General features: G+C 34.9%; 3 protein-coding genes across 5 annotated transcripts; all 3 read left to right on the top strand.

Annotated features, from left to right (window-relative positions):
• The first annotated feature begins 56 nt into the window (after window positions 1–56).
• On the top strand, window positions 57–2,769 carry LOC133671599 (mitochondrial inner membrane protease ATP23-like). 2 transcript variants are annotated; one of them, XM_062092393.1, is made up of 5 exons: window positions 57–213; window positions 395–516; window positions 824–961; window positions 1,172–1,255; window positions 2,347–2,769. In XM_062092393.1, exons 1-5 carry the CDS (start codon window positions 129–131, stop codon window positions 2,479–2,481), a joined length of 564 nt encoding a protein of 187 aa, XP_061948377.1. In that variant the 5' UTR covers window positions 57–128; the 3' UTR covers window positions 2,482–2,769. The 2 variants fall into 2 exon arrangements, with proteins under 2 accessions (XP_061948377.1, XP_061948378.1); XM_062092394.1 differs by lacking the exon at window positions 2,347–2,769 and adding an exon at window positions 2,025–2,229.
• Window positions 2,770–8,119: 5,350 nt separating this feature from the next.
• LOC133670585 (protein DETOXIFICATION 3-like) lies at window positions 8,120–10,498 on the top strand. The gene is made up of 7 exons (XM_062091105.1): window positions 8,120–8,362; window positions 8,585–9,129; window positions 9,251–9,337; window positions 9,424–9,480; window positions 9,565–9,803; window positions 9,964–10,169; window positions 10,322–10,498. The coding sequence occupies exons 1-7, from the start codon at window positions 8,120–8,122 to the stop codon at window positions 10,382–10,384; spliced, it is 1,440 nt and encodes a 479-aa protein (XP_061947089.1). The 3' UTR covers window positions 10,385–10,498.
• A 2,328-nt stretch (window positions 10,499–12,826) lies between these two features.
• LOC133671070 (protein DETOXIFICATION 6-like) lies at window positions 12,827–15,770 on the top strand. Of its 2 annotated transcripts, none has more exons than XM_062091695.1 (7): window positions 12,827–13,323; window positions 13,734–14,278; window positions 14,375–14,461; window positions 14,542–14,598; window positions 14,686–14,924; window positions 15,131–15,336; window positions 15,547–15,770. In XM_062091695.1, the coding sequence occupies exons 1-7, from the start codon at window positions 13,081–13,083 to the stop codon at window positions 15,607–15,609; spliced, it is 1,440 nt and encodes a 479-aa protein (XP_061947679.1). In that variant the 5' UTR covers window positions 12,827–13,080; the 3' UTR covers window positions 15,610–15,770. The 2 variants fall into 2 exon arrangements, with proteins under 2 accessions (XP_061947679.1, XP_061947680.1); XM_062091696.1 differs by lacking the exon at window positions 12,827–13,323 and adding an exon at window positions 13,330–13,639.
• The last annotated feature ends 195 nt before the right edge of the window (window positions 15,771–15,965 follow it).

Below are 15,965 nucleotides of genomic sequence, written 5' to 3'. Positions count from 1 at the left end.
TCGGGTTTGGAGACAAATTCGTTGAAAGTGGTACCCGATTGCGTACCCCAGCATGAGGCCAACGAATATTAAAACCCCAAAGGGGACCTTAAAACCCCCCGTCCCATCAAAATCTCCACAAACGGAAAATGGCGGAGGAGCCCGGCACGGCACCTGGGTCCGGCAGCCGGACAGTGAAGGAATGCGAAGATATGATTCGACGGAGTCTCCGGAGTAAAATTTCCAAACCCTTTAATTTCACCTCATCTTCAAAAATCTCATCAGGGTTCAGGTTTAGGGTTTTTCCAATTTGTAGCTTAGAATGGTTATTTGCCACTTTCGCTGGTACTGTAATTCATCTGCTTTTGAATATTGTTTACTGACTTTCCTGTTAATTTTGTTTTGTAATTTATAGCTCCAATGGTGAGATTTTTGAGGGAGAATTTGGAGAAAGCAGGGTGTGGTGTTAGTGAAAATTTCTTCAAGGCTGTTAATTGTGATAAGAGTATTGCTGGCGGTTATGTTCGCGGAAAAGGGGTAGCATTGCTTTGCTCATTCTTTTGTTAATTTGTTTTTCATGATTTTAATCTTTATTTTCATTGGGATTTGAAGGGAATATGGTAGAATGTTTGCTTAAATTTACAGTATTTCAATGTCTTCTTAAGCATTTGCTTGCAACCTCCCCCCCTCTCGATTTGATTAATGCTTTGAGTTGTTTCTTTTTATTGGTATGTGAATTATGTTTTCCTTGCTGGCCAGCTTATCATTTTTGGGTGTGTTTTCTCCTTTAGCATGCTTAAGTGTTTAGATAGTAGTCTTGGCTAACTTCCATTCTATTTTTCAGATAATGGTGTGTAGTAATCACATGAACATTCAAGATGACGTAAACCAAGTTATTGCACATGAGTTGATTCATGCTTATGATGACTGTCAGGCTGCAAACTTGGACTGGGCTGATTGTGCACATCATGCCTGTAGTGAGGTCTGTATCATCGCAAAATCTATCAAGCCTTTCTAACAAATTGAGTTTCGCATGTTTTCAGTATTGGTTTTTTTAAGGCTTTGAAATCACCATGTATAGATGGAAGTGGGGAGCTTATCAAGATGTACCGAGTCTTTTTGCAAACTGGAATTACTACTCCCCTCCTGATACTTACGTCTAAATTTCTTCTTCTCTTGTTTGTGTGTTCAGATTCGTGCTGGACATTTAAGTGGTGATTGTCATTATAAACGGGAGTTGCTGCGGGGTTATATCAAATTAAGAGGTCATGAACAAGTGAGTTCTACATTTATTTTGAAACTTTACATTTAAACATTTGGTCCTGTCCACTGTATTCATGCATCTGCTAGCGTATGAGATGAAAATCCAAATCTTTTCATAGTCAATTGAGTGTAAATGTTTATGCCATGTATGCAGTAGAGGTTTTCTTTTGGCTTTGAAATCACCTTGTTCAGAGAGAAGTTGGAGTCTTGGTGAAATGTTCCACGTGAGAATTGAGTGCTTCAGGACTCCAAATGTTATGTTCGGAGAATTTGTGATCCTTGCGATTCAAGTGCCTTTTTAAGCAGTTGATAACTTTAATTATTGCGAGGTCCTTCATATTAAGATCTAAAATTAGCACCAGTTTAGGAAAGAAACAAGCAGTTTTTGGAATTAGGTTTCCACCTAGAAAAAGGCAAGTTTATGTTTCAGTTCCCATATTGTTAAGTATTACTTATTTTTCTAGAAAACAATGATGAGGATGGGCTATTCTCCTAAATTAAAGGAGAAGACAAGCTATTTTAGTATCTTAAATTTGCTTCAAATATGTATCAGCTGCAGGAGAATTGATTAATGATTTCCAATATCAATGTTTATCAGAGTGATGACTATTACAAGCTTATTTTATTTAAAAAATTGTGACAGTGCATTCCTTCCTGAATGCAAATAACAGAAACAAAATCTTATGTCATTCACTTGGTGAGCTTGTAATAAGCATGTTTCCATTTTAAAGACCTTTTATCCATGGAGCCAGGAAAAATAATGAATGTTTTGTGATTCGTAGGTATGCAGTTTAAGTTTCATCCAAGACATAATGGGAAGTGAGAATTCATTAAAACCTGGAGCGTGAAATATTCCTCGTTATGGAAGTTTGATGACATAGCATCAATCAAACAGTCATGATTGATGACTAGTATATACTGTTAGAACTTGTCACTGTATCCCACAGTTTAAGGAGGCAAATGTCTAACAAACAAGAGCTTTAGTTATGTCCCTCAGTTTTGCTTGTATTTTTTATGATTTTTTTCTTATTCTTCTTGTTTTTTTTTTGTGTTATTTTTTTGATATGTCACAATATTAATTAACTTTTCGATGTAAACATGAAGGAATGTGTGAGAAGGAGAGTTATGAAGTCAGTGATTGCCAACCCGCATTGCTCAGAAGCAGCTGCAAGGGATGCCATGGAAGCTGTATGGGATGTCTGTTACAATGATACACGGCCCTTTGACAGAGCTCCTTGAAACAGTGCACTTGCTTTGCCGATCTACCTATTGTTGCTCCGAATCTTATATCTAAATGATATTGGTGATTGCATTGGCCTGCAAAGCATTATGAACTGGATCTTTCTGTTTGACGAGAATACTCGATTCTTTCAAAGGCTCGCATTTTTTTTTATGAGATGCAATGGTACCGAAAGGATTTTCCTTTTTAAAATGTTGCAACACATCCATGGTTGAGTAACCCATCCATGATTGATTTTCTTCGCAATTCAGATTAAAAAAATGGAACTAAAGGTTTCTTTCTTTTTAGCTTCAGGTATTTTCAAAGAGCATATGGTCAATTTCACATATTACGCAGTATGTATTTCTTTTTTCCTATTTGGCTGTGTTAACTTGGCTTTATTGATACTTAAGCGATTGACATGAGTGGGTGTGGCTAGTGTATTCTCAGAAATGAAGATAAGAAAGGAGGTTATTGTCTTTTGTTTCTGCAACATGGTGCGAGCAGTCTCAATTTCACTACAGGATTTGCGAATGAATGCTGGGCTGGGTGGGCCACCTCGAATGGCGTGAGCCGCATGCGGGGAGACCCGCACGTACGGTTTTTAGGGGGATCGGGTCGAAAGACCGGCCGACGCCCACCCGACTAGAGGGACTGAGAAATTAATAGAGTACAAAACTTATCTTCAAGCTTTACCTTATTCTGATCGTTCAGAGGCCCCCCCCCCCCCCCTATCAAGTTTGGGGGAGAGCTCGTGGCATGTGGTGTGAGAGGCGTAACTCGATTAGATGGTATGAGGGGCCTCATTCTTGTTCCCAACATCTAGCATTCTTTTAGCTTTACCTCCCTCGTTTTCTTAAATTCCATGTGCATTATGAGGATAGAAGCTTTGGAGCTCAAGACTCTAGAGTCTAGTCTTTTAAACTTACAATTCCACAATGCTGCCTCAGATTTCCCATCTCTGTAGTTGCTATCTTATGTTATGGATAAAGGTTGTAAAACATCATATGATTGTGCTGAAAAACAAAAGTGATACTAACAGATGTGGTGCTCTTATTCTGAAATTTGATGATGGTGGTTTATGCGGCGGTAAGTGGATAAGCCCCGGAGAAATAACAGGGCTTTGCAAAGATGATTTCATAGCAAGTGGAATGTTCTGATTGAAGCTTTTGTGGGCAAATATCATCGGGATTGCGAGACCCGATGGACCTCTGTCCTTGTCAAATCTTTTTCCGCAGAAAACCCAGCTGAAATCTTACTGTTATCCTTGAGATGAAGGTGGCGGGAGGCTGCAGCATTAACACAGAGGTAGACTTCGCGTGCCTCTTTTCTTCTGTTTGTCCGTTAATTATGCACCCAAGTTGGCCTTGTGTGATACTGCAGCATTCACCAATATGATAATAGTTACAAGACCCGGCTTGGCTAGGCAAATTATCAGGTAACTTGTTAACTCAGTGGTGTCATCTAGATTATTATTTTTTTTTTAAATTAAAACTTGGACTGGCTTGCGGGTTATCCATAATTTGAGCTGAGTCAACTCTTGATTGGCTGTTATAACTATGATATTAATTCTGTCTAGAGACCATGACCACAATATATATTTAGTTGGCCACCTTTTGACAAAAAAGAAAAAAGAAAACCAATTTTTACAAGGAAATGAATAAAAGAAAAACCATTTTCTGAAAACAAAAACGGTAGGTGGTGTGACAAGGTCATGAACCTTGGTAGTCACAGATGGAAAATCATGACATTGACAACGCTACGGCGCTCAAAATACTCAAAGAAGAAGAAGCAGTTGATTAACATATCGTTATTGGACCAGACAATTTAACAAATGAATCGAAGAATAATATAAATTATATTTTGAGATTTTATTTAATAGTTTAAGTTTTTGAGTTGAGATAGTTTTTTGACATGATATCAAAGTTTTAATGATCAAATGGTCACGAGTTCGAATCTCACCATTTCTATTTATTTGATAAAAAATTAAGCACAAGGTAAAGTGGGTCTGTACAAGTTTCAAGCCCAAAGGACTTTCACTTGAGGGGGTGTGTTAGAGAATAATATAAATTATATTTTGGGACCTTACCTAACAACTTAAACTATTGGGTTGAGATAGTTCTTTAACAAATCGAGATATTTTATTTTTATTAAAAATATATTAAAACAATATTTTTTATTTTTAATATTAACAGATTAAAATAATAATAAAAAAATCTAAAAAAATATTAATTTAATATTTTTTAGATAAAAAAAATTTAAAAACATTTTAAAAAAATATTAGTTTAAAAGGTTACATATCAAGATATTATGTGATTGGAATCTGACCTTTCAAACTTCCAAATCTCAACTAGGGTTTTTCATATATCCACAGGGTCATTGATAAGAAAGTTACATGCTAGTTTTTTCTCGAATTGAAATTCCCAGAACCACAAGAAAGTCAAGGCCCATTTGAATTGAGCTTTGTAATGTTTCATATGTTATCACAATTCTCAAGTTTCGAGAATTTTCTTCCTGTAAATTAACAAGGAGGAGCCACCTTAATTAAGAGATTGAAAGTGAAATACTCCCCATTAATAGCTTATTTAAAAGGTTATGTTATTTGCATCAGGTGTTGCCGGAGGGTTGTGGATGCCACCATGCCAGCTTAGTGGAGCATATCCAGTAGCTGCTGTACCTGGTTTTGTAGGTCATTTAAGAGGAAAAGGCCTCTTGGATTGGAATTGTAGCTGGCTCCTTAGTTCAATCAGTTCTTCTTTCTATTATTACTGCCTGTATCTTTCCTTCATGAACGTTTTCTCTTGTAGTTGTATATTCTTGTTCTATCATAGGCTTCCACCAAGTTCAGTGACAAATATTTGACCTTATGTGCTAGAACTGCAGGTAGCGAAGGCAAGGGAGAGGATATTCAAGAGAAGAACTTCAATGGAGGATAAGAAAAATTGAATTACGAAATCAAAATATTTTTACATGACAAGAACGTTTAAATTCTTAGAAATTTCGGTACCAACACGTAGCTCATGGACTTGTTCTATTTGTGCATGTGAGCCTAAGCTATAGCGTTCCCCATCTTTTTCGTTCTAGGGTAATTAAAATAATCTATCTTTATTACGCATAAATTATAGTGCCTTCGTTTTTACATTTAAACAGTGTTTTTTTATAAAGAAAATTAAATTTCTTTACTTCAAATTAATTTGATGTTTTGTTTCCTAACTGATTTAAGCTAATTTGAGGCCATGAACAAATTCGTTCAGATTTTTAGGATAATTTTAGGTGTTTTCAAATTAAAAATAATTAAAAAAAAGTTTGTTGATCGAAAAAATCAAATATCCAACTTTGGGTCAAATAAAATGGCAGAAGATGATACACTATTTATCAATGTAGATGAGTTATTGAAAAAAAAAGTTTGGTTTACGTACAACAATATGTCAATTGCTCAACTTAGAAAAAAAGAACAGGCGTGCGCATCGGCCTTTAATTTTTGACTTGGATTGTATCCATCAGGCCTAGACTCCTTTTATATATATATATATATATATATATAAAACACAAATGCCTATTTCTGAAGCCGTATTGTACTTATGAGCATCGAGGATGTGCCTGCAAAAACAGTTCTGGATCTGTGCTAAGGCGCGCAACGACAAGGGAGGATCTAGGACGAGGAATCAAGAACACAGCTCTCGAAGATTACTTTGATGCAAGCTCAGAATGTTGGTGATGAGCATTCTTTAAACTATCAGGCAAATTAGTTATCAGGACAGGTGGCTTGGAGGGTTTCTGCTCAAACAAGATTTGCAGGTCAGTCAGGGACAAAACTGTTGACGAAAGGTCACCTGGAAAGGAGACAAAGGCTATGAAGTAGAGAGACGTGATGACAGACTCATGGGGAACGTGGAAAATGGCCAGCGCGCATGCAAAAAACGGGCCGGGGACTGTAACTGAGAATCTCGTGTTTGTAATCCAAGCCCATAATTTCAGAGTTGAAGATTATGTGGACAAGTCATGAATGAAAAACGTGCTTCAATCCTCTTTAAATGCTTTACACGGTTCCATCTTCTTGTACGTGGCTGCAAGAACTTATCAAGTTGTAGTGATCGTTTTTTCCTCTCTTAATGAGGTTACGACACATGAGCTGGTAGTTGATTTCATGGTTCAACTTTTTTTTTTTTTTTTGAAAGTTTTCAAGTTATTTTAGTTTTAATTTATTATTTTTTTATGTTTTGATGCAGTGATATTAAAAATATATTTTTAAAAAATAAAAATATATTATTTTAATGTATTTTTAAAATAAAAATATTTTTATTATTCTCATAAAACATATATTCAATGTATATAAAGAAAGAAAAAAAAAAGTATACTGTGTTTTTTCTATTTATTATTTAGGCAATGTTGAGAAGATAGAAAACGAAAGAAATAATAAAAAAAAAACTCTCCCTTGTCTCTTATTTATGTTATGCAGTTGAGATTAAGAATGCTCTGTTTAAGATCTGATCATCATGGAAATGTTTTTTTGGCTCACAAAGAAAACATAACTGTTAATTACTTGAGAGTTTGTTTTGTGTAAAATATTTTAAAGTTTTTTATTTTTATTTTTTTGGGTTGTTTTATAAAACATTTCACATAATAAAAATTGATTATCATAAAATATTTTACATCCAACAATTAAATTTACTTAATTTATTAAAAAATATTTTAATTTTATAAAATATTTTATAAACAATGCTACAATAATAATATTATTCAAAAATTTCAACAACCATCACCTCATTGTCATCACCTTCACTTTGCTAAAACTGTTTTATTTATTAAATTGTTAAAACTGTTAAATAATATATTTATTTTATTTTATTTATTAAAGATAGAATAATATTTTTAACTTGACCTATATATAAACTCTTTGTATTTAAGTTAAATTAAGAAATTTAAATACAAATCAATTAAGGAGCATTCTAGCCAAGCATTTTCATATTTATTTTGATGTTAATTGAATTATTTCAACAAGAATCATTTTAACAAAAACAACTCGAACCAAGCATTTATCTTTTCATTCATATAAATCATGAAACATAAATTTAACCCCGGATATATGCAATGAATATTTATATAGTTTTTTTAATCTTATCCTAGTAAGATGCAGTTCATTAACGTTTGATCCTACTAAAAAAAAATACAGAAATTATGATGTACATATTAAGGGATCCCTCTCCCACATAAAACTTTACATGTCAATTCAAATAAGTTCATTCATCTGTCAACATGGCAATCCTTAAAACATAGGATAGCTGTTAAGTTTAGTGTTTAATCTAATGACAACATCGGTTATCAACATGATGAGAAATTTGATAGTGAATATCAGACTCCTCGTTCCACCCTCCAATGGAAATCTGAAGCTTAACTCTTCAATTTTGATGATAAATATCCGCGGAACACATTGACAGTCGTGTAAGACCACACTTGTTTTCTTAAAGAGTCTTGTTTTTCTGACAGAATTGACTTCTAGTTTGAAAGACGGTGCCCCCTTTCTGTGCTTGTAACTTTGTAACATGATTTATTTGTTTTCTTGACGAAATGAAACAACGTATTTGTTTTTCTCACTGCAATGCTATAAATGACAAGATTGTAAGAATGGATTAGGGAAAGACATTTGGAGAGGGAGAGATGGAACAATCTTGGGAGAGGGAGAGATTGCAAAAGACTGAAGAGAGGACATGGGCTTCCACTACTTTGGTGGAAGAGCTGAAGAAGGTGAGCTGCATGGCAGCTCCCATGGTGGTGGTGATGGTGTCACTATGTCTGTTGCAGGTTGTTTCGCTAATGATGGCAGGTCACCTTGGTGAATTGTCTCTGTCAGCCGTCTCCATCGGTGGATCTTTTGCTACTGTCACTGGCTTTAGTCTCCTAGTGAGTCTTGTTTTCTCTAACTTATTCCTTGTTCATGCTTTCTCTATCTGCTAAGATTTATTAGAAGTATAAATATTTACAATATTCAAATGAATAATGATATTAATTGGAGTTTAAGCAGATGTAGTTATCAATATATTTGTCTTAATTTGTTATTAAATTCTTGAATCAAGCTTGAGCTTGTATACATGATGACTGACAGTAAATTTACATACCGAGCAGTTTGGATTGACAGGAGGCTTAGAAACTCTATGCGGGCAAGCATATGGAGCAGAGCAATACCAAAAGCTTGGAACCTATACATACTGTGCAATCATCTCTCTCATTCCAATATGCATTCCTGTATCTATCCTTTGGATATTCATGGACAGGATATTGATAGAAATAGGCCAAGACCCTGAAATCTCAACGGTAGCCTGCCAATATGCTATTTGTCTCATTCCTGCATTATTTGCCGACGCAATTCTTCAGTCACTACTTCGTTACTTCCAGTCCATGAACTTGATTCTACCAATGCTTTTAAGCACTGGCGTGACGTTATTTTTCCACATACCCCTTTGCTGGGCTCTAATATTTAAATGGAAACTAGGAGTCAAAGGAGCAGCTTTAGCCATTGATGTGTCTTACTGGTTGAATGTGATCTTCCTTGGACTTTATATGGGGTTTTCTTCATCCTGCAAAAAAACCCGTGTCATCAACTGGAATGATATTTTCTCTAGCATTAAGGAGTTCTTTTGCTTTGCGCTCCCTTCTGCTGTAATGGTTTGGTAATTTCTCATTCATATACTGTCTAACTAGAATGTAATTTCTTAAGCTTCTGTTATTGTGTGCTTTGAATGTCTAATAAATACTTCGGCGTGTTCTTTTCATGCTGATGGTCATCTGAAGTCTTGAATGGTGGACCTTTGAGCTACTTCTATTGCTGGCTGGGCTTCTGCCAAATTCACAGCTTGAAACATCTGTTCTTTCTATCTGGTATGCTACTTTTCGTGCACTTAAAAAATGGTTGATTAGGGACTTCGATAGGATCGCTTCTGATTATCTCTTAACATTGTACTCAGCCTCACAACAATATCATTGCACTTCTATTTACAAAGTGGGATTGCAGCTGCTGGAAGGTTAGATTCCTATCCTGTCTCTTCAAGTTGCGTGCATGAAAAAACAATTCTTAATTGCTAATCTGTTTGTGCTTGTTCTGGCAGTGCTCAGGTTTCAAATAAGTTAGGAGCAGGAAATCACGAGGCAGTTCAAGTGGTTATTCGTGCAGTACTGAAAATTTCCCTCATAGAGGCAGTTATTGTGAGCACAAATCTCTTCTGCTACCGCAATGTTTTCGGATATGCTTTTAGCAATGAAAGGGTGGTTGTGGACTACGTAACTGAACTGGCTCCGCTGCTTTGTCTCTCAATTGTAGCAGATAGCTTGCAAACAGTACTTTCCGGTTAGTTTCTCCTATCATGCACGTACATGGTGAAATATCTGAATTGTTTGTGTTTCAACCCCATAATCCACCAACATTATTACAAACAAGACATGATACTGAATGATGTTTCTTGCATATGGCACGTCTGGTACTAAAGCTAGAACTGTTTTGGGGACAGGAATTGCTAGAGGATGTGGGTGGCAGCACATAGGGGCCTATATTAACCTTGGAGCATATTATTTTGTTGGAATTCCAGTAGCTGTTCTACTGTGCTTCGTTCTCCATCTCGGAGGGAAAGGCCTTTGGATTGGGATACTAACTGGGAATATTGTGCAAGCAACATTACTTGCTCTCATAACTGGTTTTACAGATTGGGAAAAACAGGTTCTGCTCATACATACGACTATACGAGTATTGTGCAAGCACTGATTTAGTCTTACTTGCTTTATTGGATAGAATATGTTGATTGTTTTATGGAATGAAGATCTTCATGCATGAACGCTAATTTTGACTTTGTATGCCTGTCAATATCGCAGGCAACCAAGGCAAGGGAGAGGATCTTTGAGGGGACATTTTCGGCTGATAATGGATTACCTTGAATATTACACGGAAGTATCAGTGGCTCGGGGAGAAAATTGATCGATCCATTTAGATGCTTATATGCGCACCCCCTCATTCTCCTTGCAAGAAAATGTGGTAGAGGTTCTTGCAATCTGGATGGCATTGTAAATTTGAAAATTTTTACGCTACTTCATAGAAGGTTTGTAATTGAAAAATAAATTTGAGAAAACAATAATCTGAGAAAAATAGTAAATGATGTTGCTGATTTTTGTTGTGATGTGGGACTTTTGTTTTCGAATTATTAATGATTCCCTCAATACCAAATTTTATGCGCCTTCAGAAAAAAACTATACTTTTAATTATATCTAGAATTCATAACTGTTAAAATTCCAAAGGAATACAAGGAGCTTCAACTTCAAGTGACAAAAGGTTAACTTTCTGTTAAGGATGGGTGACACAGCTATAAAAAAGTTAGGTTTCTCAGACTCGAAAGTTAGATAATTTGTAGAGAAATAGAGAGACTTTAGGCTCCATTTCGGCGAGGTTGGCAAAAGGGTCGCTGGGGGATAGAGGGTTAACAAAGTCTCTTGTGAGGGTAAGAACCCAGTAGGAAGTAGTAATACACATGACTGGCCCAGATGAACTGTCTGTCTTTTTTTAAAATTTAGTGGTTTTGCCAAAGATTATGGTAGAAAAAACCCTGGGAAAGTTTACTGTAGTGATTCAACAGAGGAGGGGATTTTTTCTGAGGATTGTTTATGATGCTAGAAGTGTTGAGCATATAGGAAATATGTTTAATGTAAGTGATATTGTTGGTATTTATTATGAACATAGTGATAAAATTTACCTAGTGCTTGCTCATCTGAATCCTAAGGCTGTTTGCAAGGAACTTGGAGTCGATGAATATGGAAACAGAGAGGGTGATCAGGACAGTATGGTTAGTCATGGTGATCAGGACAGTATGGTTGGTCATGGTGTTGAGCCCGAGGGCGGAGGTGATGGAGACGCATATGATGAGGGTACTGGTTTGACAAAAAAATGATAATGCTGGTGTGAATTGGGACAAAGTTGATACATTGTCGTGTAACGATGATGGCAATGGTGATACTGATAATAATAATAATAATAATAATAATAATAATAATAATAATAATATCTAAAAAATAATTATTAATTAAATATATATTTTTTATTTTTAAATTAGGATCACGCGAATAGTATAATAAATATGTATTTGAATCATGTGAGTACATTTTATCTTTTAAAAAAATCTTGTCGTTTTAAACTATTTGAAAGGTAAATTTGCTCATAACTTTTGATATAATGAGAGTTCTAAAGTCCAATTGTATAGTGGATTGAAAAGCAATAACCAGGCTTGGTAGGGAAGGTCTCGGAAAATGTTGTTTTTATCAAAAAAAATTTATTTTTTTTTATTAATTTCAGAATTTTGACTTGATTTTTTTATGTTATTTTTCTATTTTGAATTAAAATTCTATAACTTATATCTTGTGAAGGTTGATTTAACCCATTTAAGAGGATATAATCCCTATTTTGATAATACACTATTAGAAGAAAAAATAATTATTTGCTCTTCTTTTAAAAACCATGTCCTCCTTGTTCTTTCCAGTTATTTTAGAAGTTGTTTGAAAATATAGTAATTATTAATTTTTAAAATGTTTTTTTATTTTAAAATATATTAAAATAATATTTTTTTATTTTTTCAAATTATTTTTAATATCAGCACATTAAAATGATATAAAAATATCAAAAATATATTAATTTAAAAAAAAATATTTTTTTAAAAAATATTTTTTAACAGCAGCGTCAAACACTACCAAGTACCAAATAAATTGTCTGAGAGTTTACTATGACTCGTGCAGTGCACAGTCTCATTTCCAACAAGTAACAAATGATTTCGGGGTGTCTGTGGGAGTTTTAAATTGTTTTCCGTTTAAATTTGAAAATATTTTTTTAATGTTTTAAAATTATTTTAATGTATTAATATTTAAAATATTATTTTAATATTTTTCTAAATAAAAATATTTTAAAAAATAACTATTATTATTATTTTTATTGAATTATTTAACTAATCATTGATCAGAGTCAGAGCGTTGCAATGGAATCTAAGAACACAAGGACAAATATGTGCATTGGAATCACAAACATGTGGTCGTAGATCATATGAAAAAGACTTCAGACGCGCCCCACCAAAACAACGGTGACCGCCGAGCTACCGAGTTTTTTATTTATTTATTTCCTGTTTGTTATTTTAATTTAAAATTATTTTTTATATATTTTTTAATTATTTTGATAATTCGATATAAAAAATAAAAAATATTATTTTAATATATTTTTAAATAAAAATCACTTTAAAAAATAGCATTATTAATAATTGATAAATTCTGTTAGTAATTAACAAAATTTGTTATAAAAAGAAGGTTAGAAATCGAAACCTTTCTTGAGAATGGACAGTAATTTCAATTGAACTATAATTTATAGACAAGAAAATAATAATACTGTTGAATTCAACCAAAAATTAAAAGAACTCAGCCTAACTAGAAAATCTGGATTCTATTTCATCTTTGTTAAATAAAAATATAGATAGAATCTTGAGGTCTCGCGTCTCCCCCATCTCTGCTTTCCTATGTTTCTTGTCTTTTATTCATAAAGAATCCATCATTTCAATTAGTTCTCCTTCCAAGCGTCAGCACAGGGAAGCATAGAGAGAAAAAGGATGGATCAGACGTTGCTTCCCAAGAGTACCACCGAGGAGAAGAGATGGGTACTAACGTGGGATGCTTTTGTGGAAGAGCTAAGAAGGGTGAGCCGTCTTGCAGCTCCAATGATGGTGGTGTCTGTGACACTATACCTGCTCCAGGTTGTATCAATGATAATGGCAGGGCACCTGAGTGAATTGTCACTGTCCGGGGTTTCGATGGCTACCTCTTTCACCAATGTCACTGGCTTCAGTCTCCTGGTAAATTCAAGCCATCCCTCCTCTACTTCTACTCATTATATATTCTGCAACTTTTCTTTATCAGATTTATATTATATATTGAGAGTCCTGCATCTCTTTTTGATATGCAAGTAGAGAACCAGTTTTTTTTTTGTTATGTAAAACCCAGAGACCTCACATTTCTTGATGGGAAGGAAATATGGTTACCGTTGATCTAGGCCAGAAATATAGAGAATCTTGAACTACAAGCTCCCTATCAGTTAATAAATATCGAAGTTTTGCATCGAAAATGATCTAGGCCAGAAATAGACTCATGGACAAAAATATCATTTATAAGGTGCGAAAAAGGCTAAAAAATCCTTATACTAAAGATGTCTTGTTTCATTTCAAAGAGTTCTGTTTGGTAATATTTTCCTTCAAATACCAAGCAGGCTGGATTCTCCGGAGGATTAGAAACTCTTTGTGGCCAAACTTATGGAGCAGAGCAATACAAGAAGTTCGGAAGCTATACTTACTGTGCAATCATATCTCTCATTGTAATAAGTATCCCTGTGTCTGTTCTTTGGACATTCATGGACAGGTTATTAATAGCAGTAGGCATAGACTCTGAAATCTCTACTGTAGCCTGCAAGTATGCGATCTGGCTCATTCCTGCATTATTTGCCTTCGCTATTCTTCAACCACTACTTCGCTACTTCCAGAGTCAGAGCTTGATTTACCCAGTACTTGTAAGCACCTGTGCAGCTCTATGTTTCCATATCCCTCTCTGTTGGGCTCTAGTATATAAATGGGAACTAGGAAACATTGGAGGAGCATTGGCTATTGGAGTGTCTTATTGGTTAAATGTTATCTTGCTTGTACTTTACATGGTGTTCTCTTCATCCTGTGAGAAAACTAGGAGACTCTACTGGGATGATATTTTCTCAAGCATTAACAAGTTCTTTCGCTTCGCTTTCCCTTCTGCTGTAATGATTTGGTAAATTCTACTTTCTATTTCTGATCAGCTTTTGGCTTTTCTGCTCTGAATTCTTATTTAGTTTTGTACGTGTTAATTTCATGTCAACGATCATAGTCTTGAATGGTGGACCTATGAGCTAGTTATATTACTTGCTGGGCTTCTCCCGGATCCAAAGCTTCAAACTTCAGTTCTTTCTATTTGGTAAGTTCTCTTGCTGATATTTTATCAGTATTTAAAAAAAAAAAAACGCGTCTGATTAAAATTTTATCTTCCGTTATCAGCCTCGCAACCGCGACATTGCACTACTATGTACAATATGGAATTGGTGCCGCTGGAAGGTTTGATTTTCAACTTGTCTCCTAATTAAGGCTTGTAAATGTAAGTAAATAATCTACATGCATTACAACAATACATCTCACTGGCAGCACTCGGGTTTCAAACGAGTTGGGAGCTGGAAATCCTCAGGCAGCACAAGTTGCTGTCCAGGTAGTATTGATCATGTCTCTCGTGGAGGTCGTTACAGTGAGCCTGATTCTCTTCTTCTGCCGTCACATTTTTGGATATGCTTTCAGCAGCGAAAAGAGAGTTGTGGACTTTGTAGCTGAACTTGCTCCGCTGATTTGTCTCTCAATTATCATGGAAGGCTTACAGGCCGTACTTTCTGGTCAGTTTCCCATCATTTCAAAGTGAACTATTTCCTCACTTACAGAAGTTCAGACTAGTACTTTGGACTGAACTCAACACTTTTCAGTGCTAACGCCGTATAACATAGAAGAAAACAAAGAAAAAGGAAAGCAGTAGAGCCACTGACATTTAGTTTCTGATAGTTGTGGTTGATACTTGTCAATTTTGCACACATTTTGGAAACAGGGATTGCCAGGGGATGTGGGTGGCAACATATAGGAGCATTTATCAACCTTGGAGCATATTATCTCGTCGCAACTCCACTAGCTGTTGTTCTTTGTTTTGTGCTGCATCTCGGAAGCAGAGGGCTTTGGATGGGACTATTAATAGGAAAGACTGTTCAAGCCTTGTGTTTTGCTTCCATAACTGCTTTGACAAATTGGCAAAAACAGGTTCTTATGATGCCCTTTCCCCTCTTATAAGATTTTTTTCATTCTCGAATTTCTGTTTGCATTACGTTGTCCTGTATTTGGTGATTTCGAAAAAAAATAATTTCTGGTTCTGGATTTCTCTTTAATAAATCGAAACTGGCCATTGTATCAAATGAAGATCTTTAAGCATTGTCACTAATTTCTACTTCTGCGTGTATATGAACAACGCAGGCAACCGAGGCGAAGGAGAGGATTCTTGGGAGGTCACTTTTAGCTGATAATGGACTGGCTTGAATTTCGAAGACAATCAACAGAAACTAAAATATGAAAAAACCATTTAGTTCTTCTATCTTTTTTCATTTCTCCAGATAAAGCAATTCAATAGCCATTTTTGCTTGTACTTGTGAGATTCTTGCTTGATGGTAGTTTTTAAGATTGTCCTGATGCCAAACTAATATCCTGTCTTCCCTTTTCATGCTCAATTAGTTTTGTTATCTTGTGCTAATAGATCATAAAACAAATTGAAGAACAAGGTTCCATTATAGCCGCAAGAAGGAAATTAGAATGAAATGGTAAAAATGATGTAATTGGTTTTTAAAGTGATTTTTTTTATAAAAACATTAAAATAATATATTTTTTTATTTTTTTAA

Source organism: Populus nigra, chromosome 13 (genome assembly GCF_951802175.1).
Source record: "Populus nigra chromosome 13, ddPopNigr1.1, whole genome shotgun sequence".
In the NCBI taxonomy this organism is placed as follows: Eukaryota; Viridiplantae; Streptophyta; class Magnoliopsida; order Malpighiales; family Salicaceae; genus Populus; species Populus nigra.
Note: the sequence above shows the minus strand (reverse complement) of the source record. Positions and strands in the feature narration are given on the sequence as shown.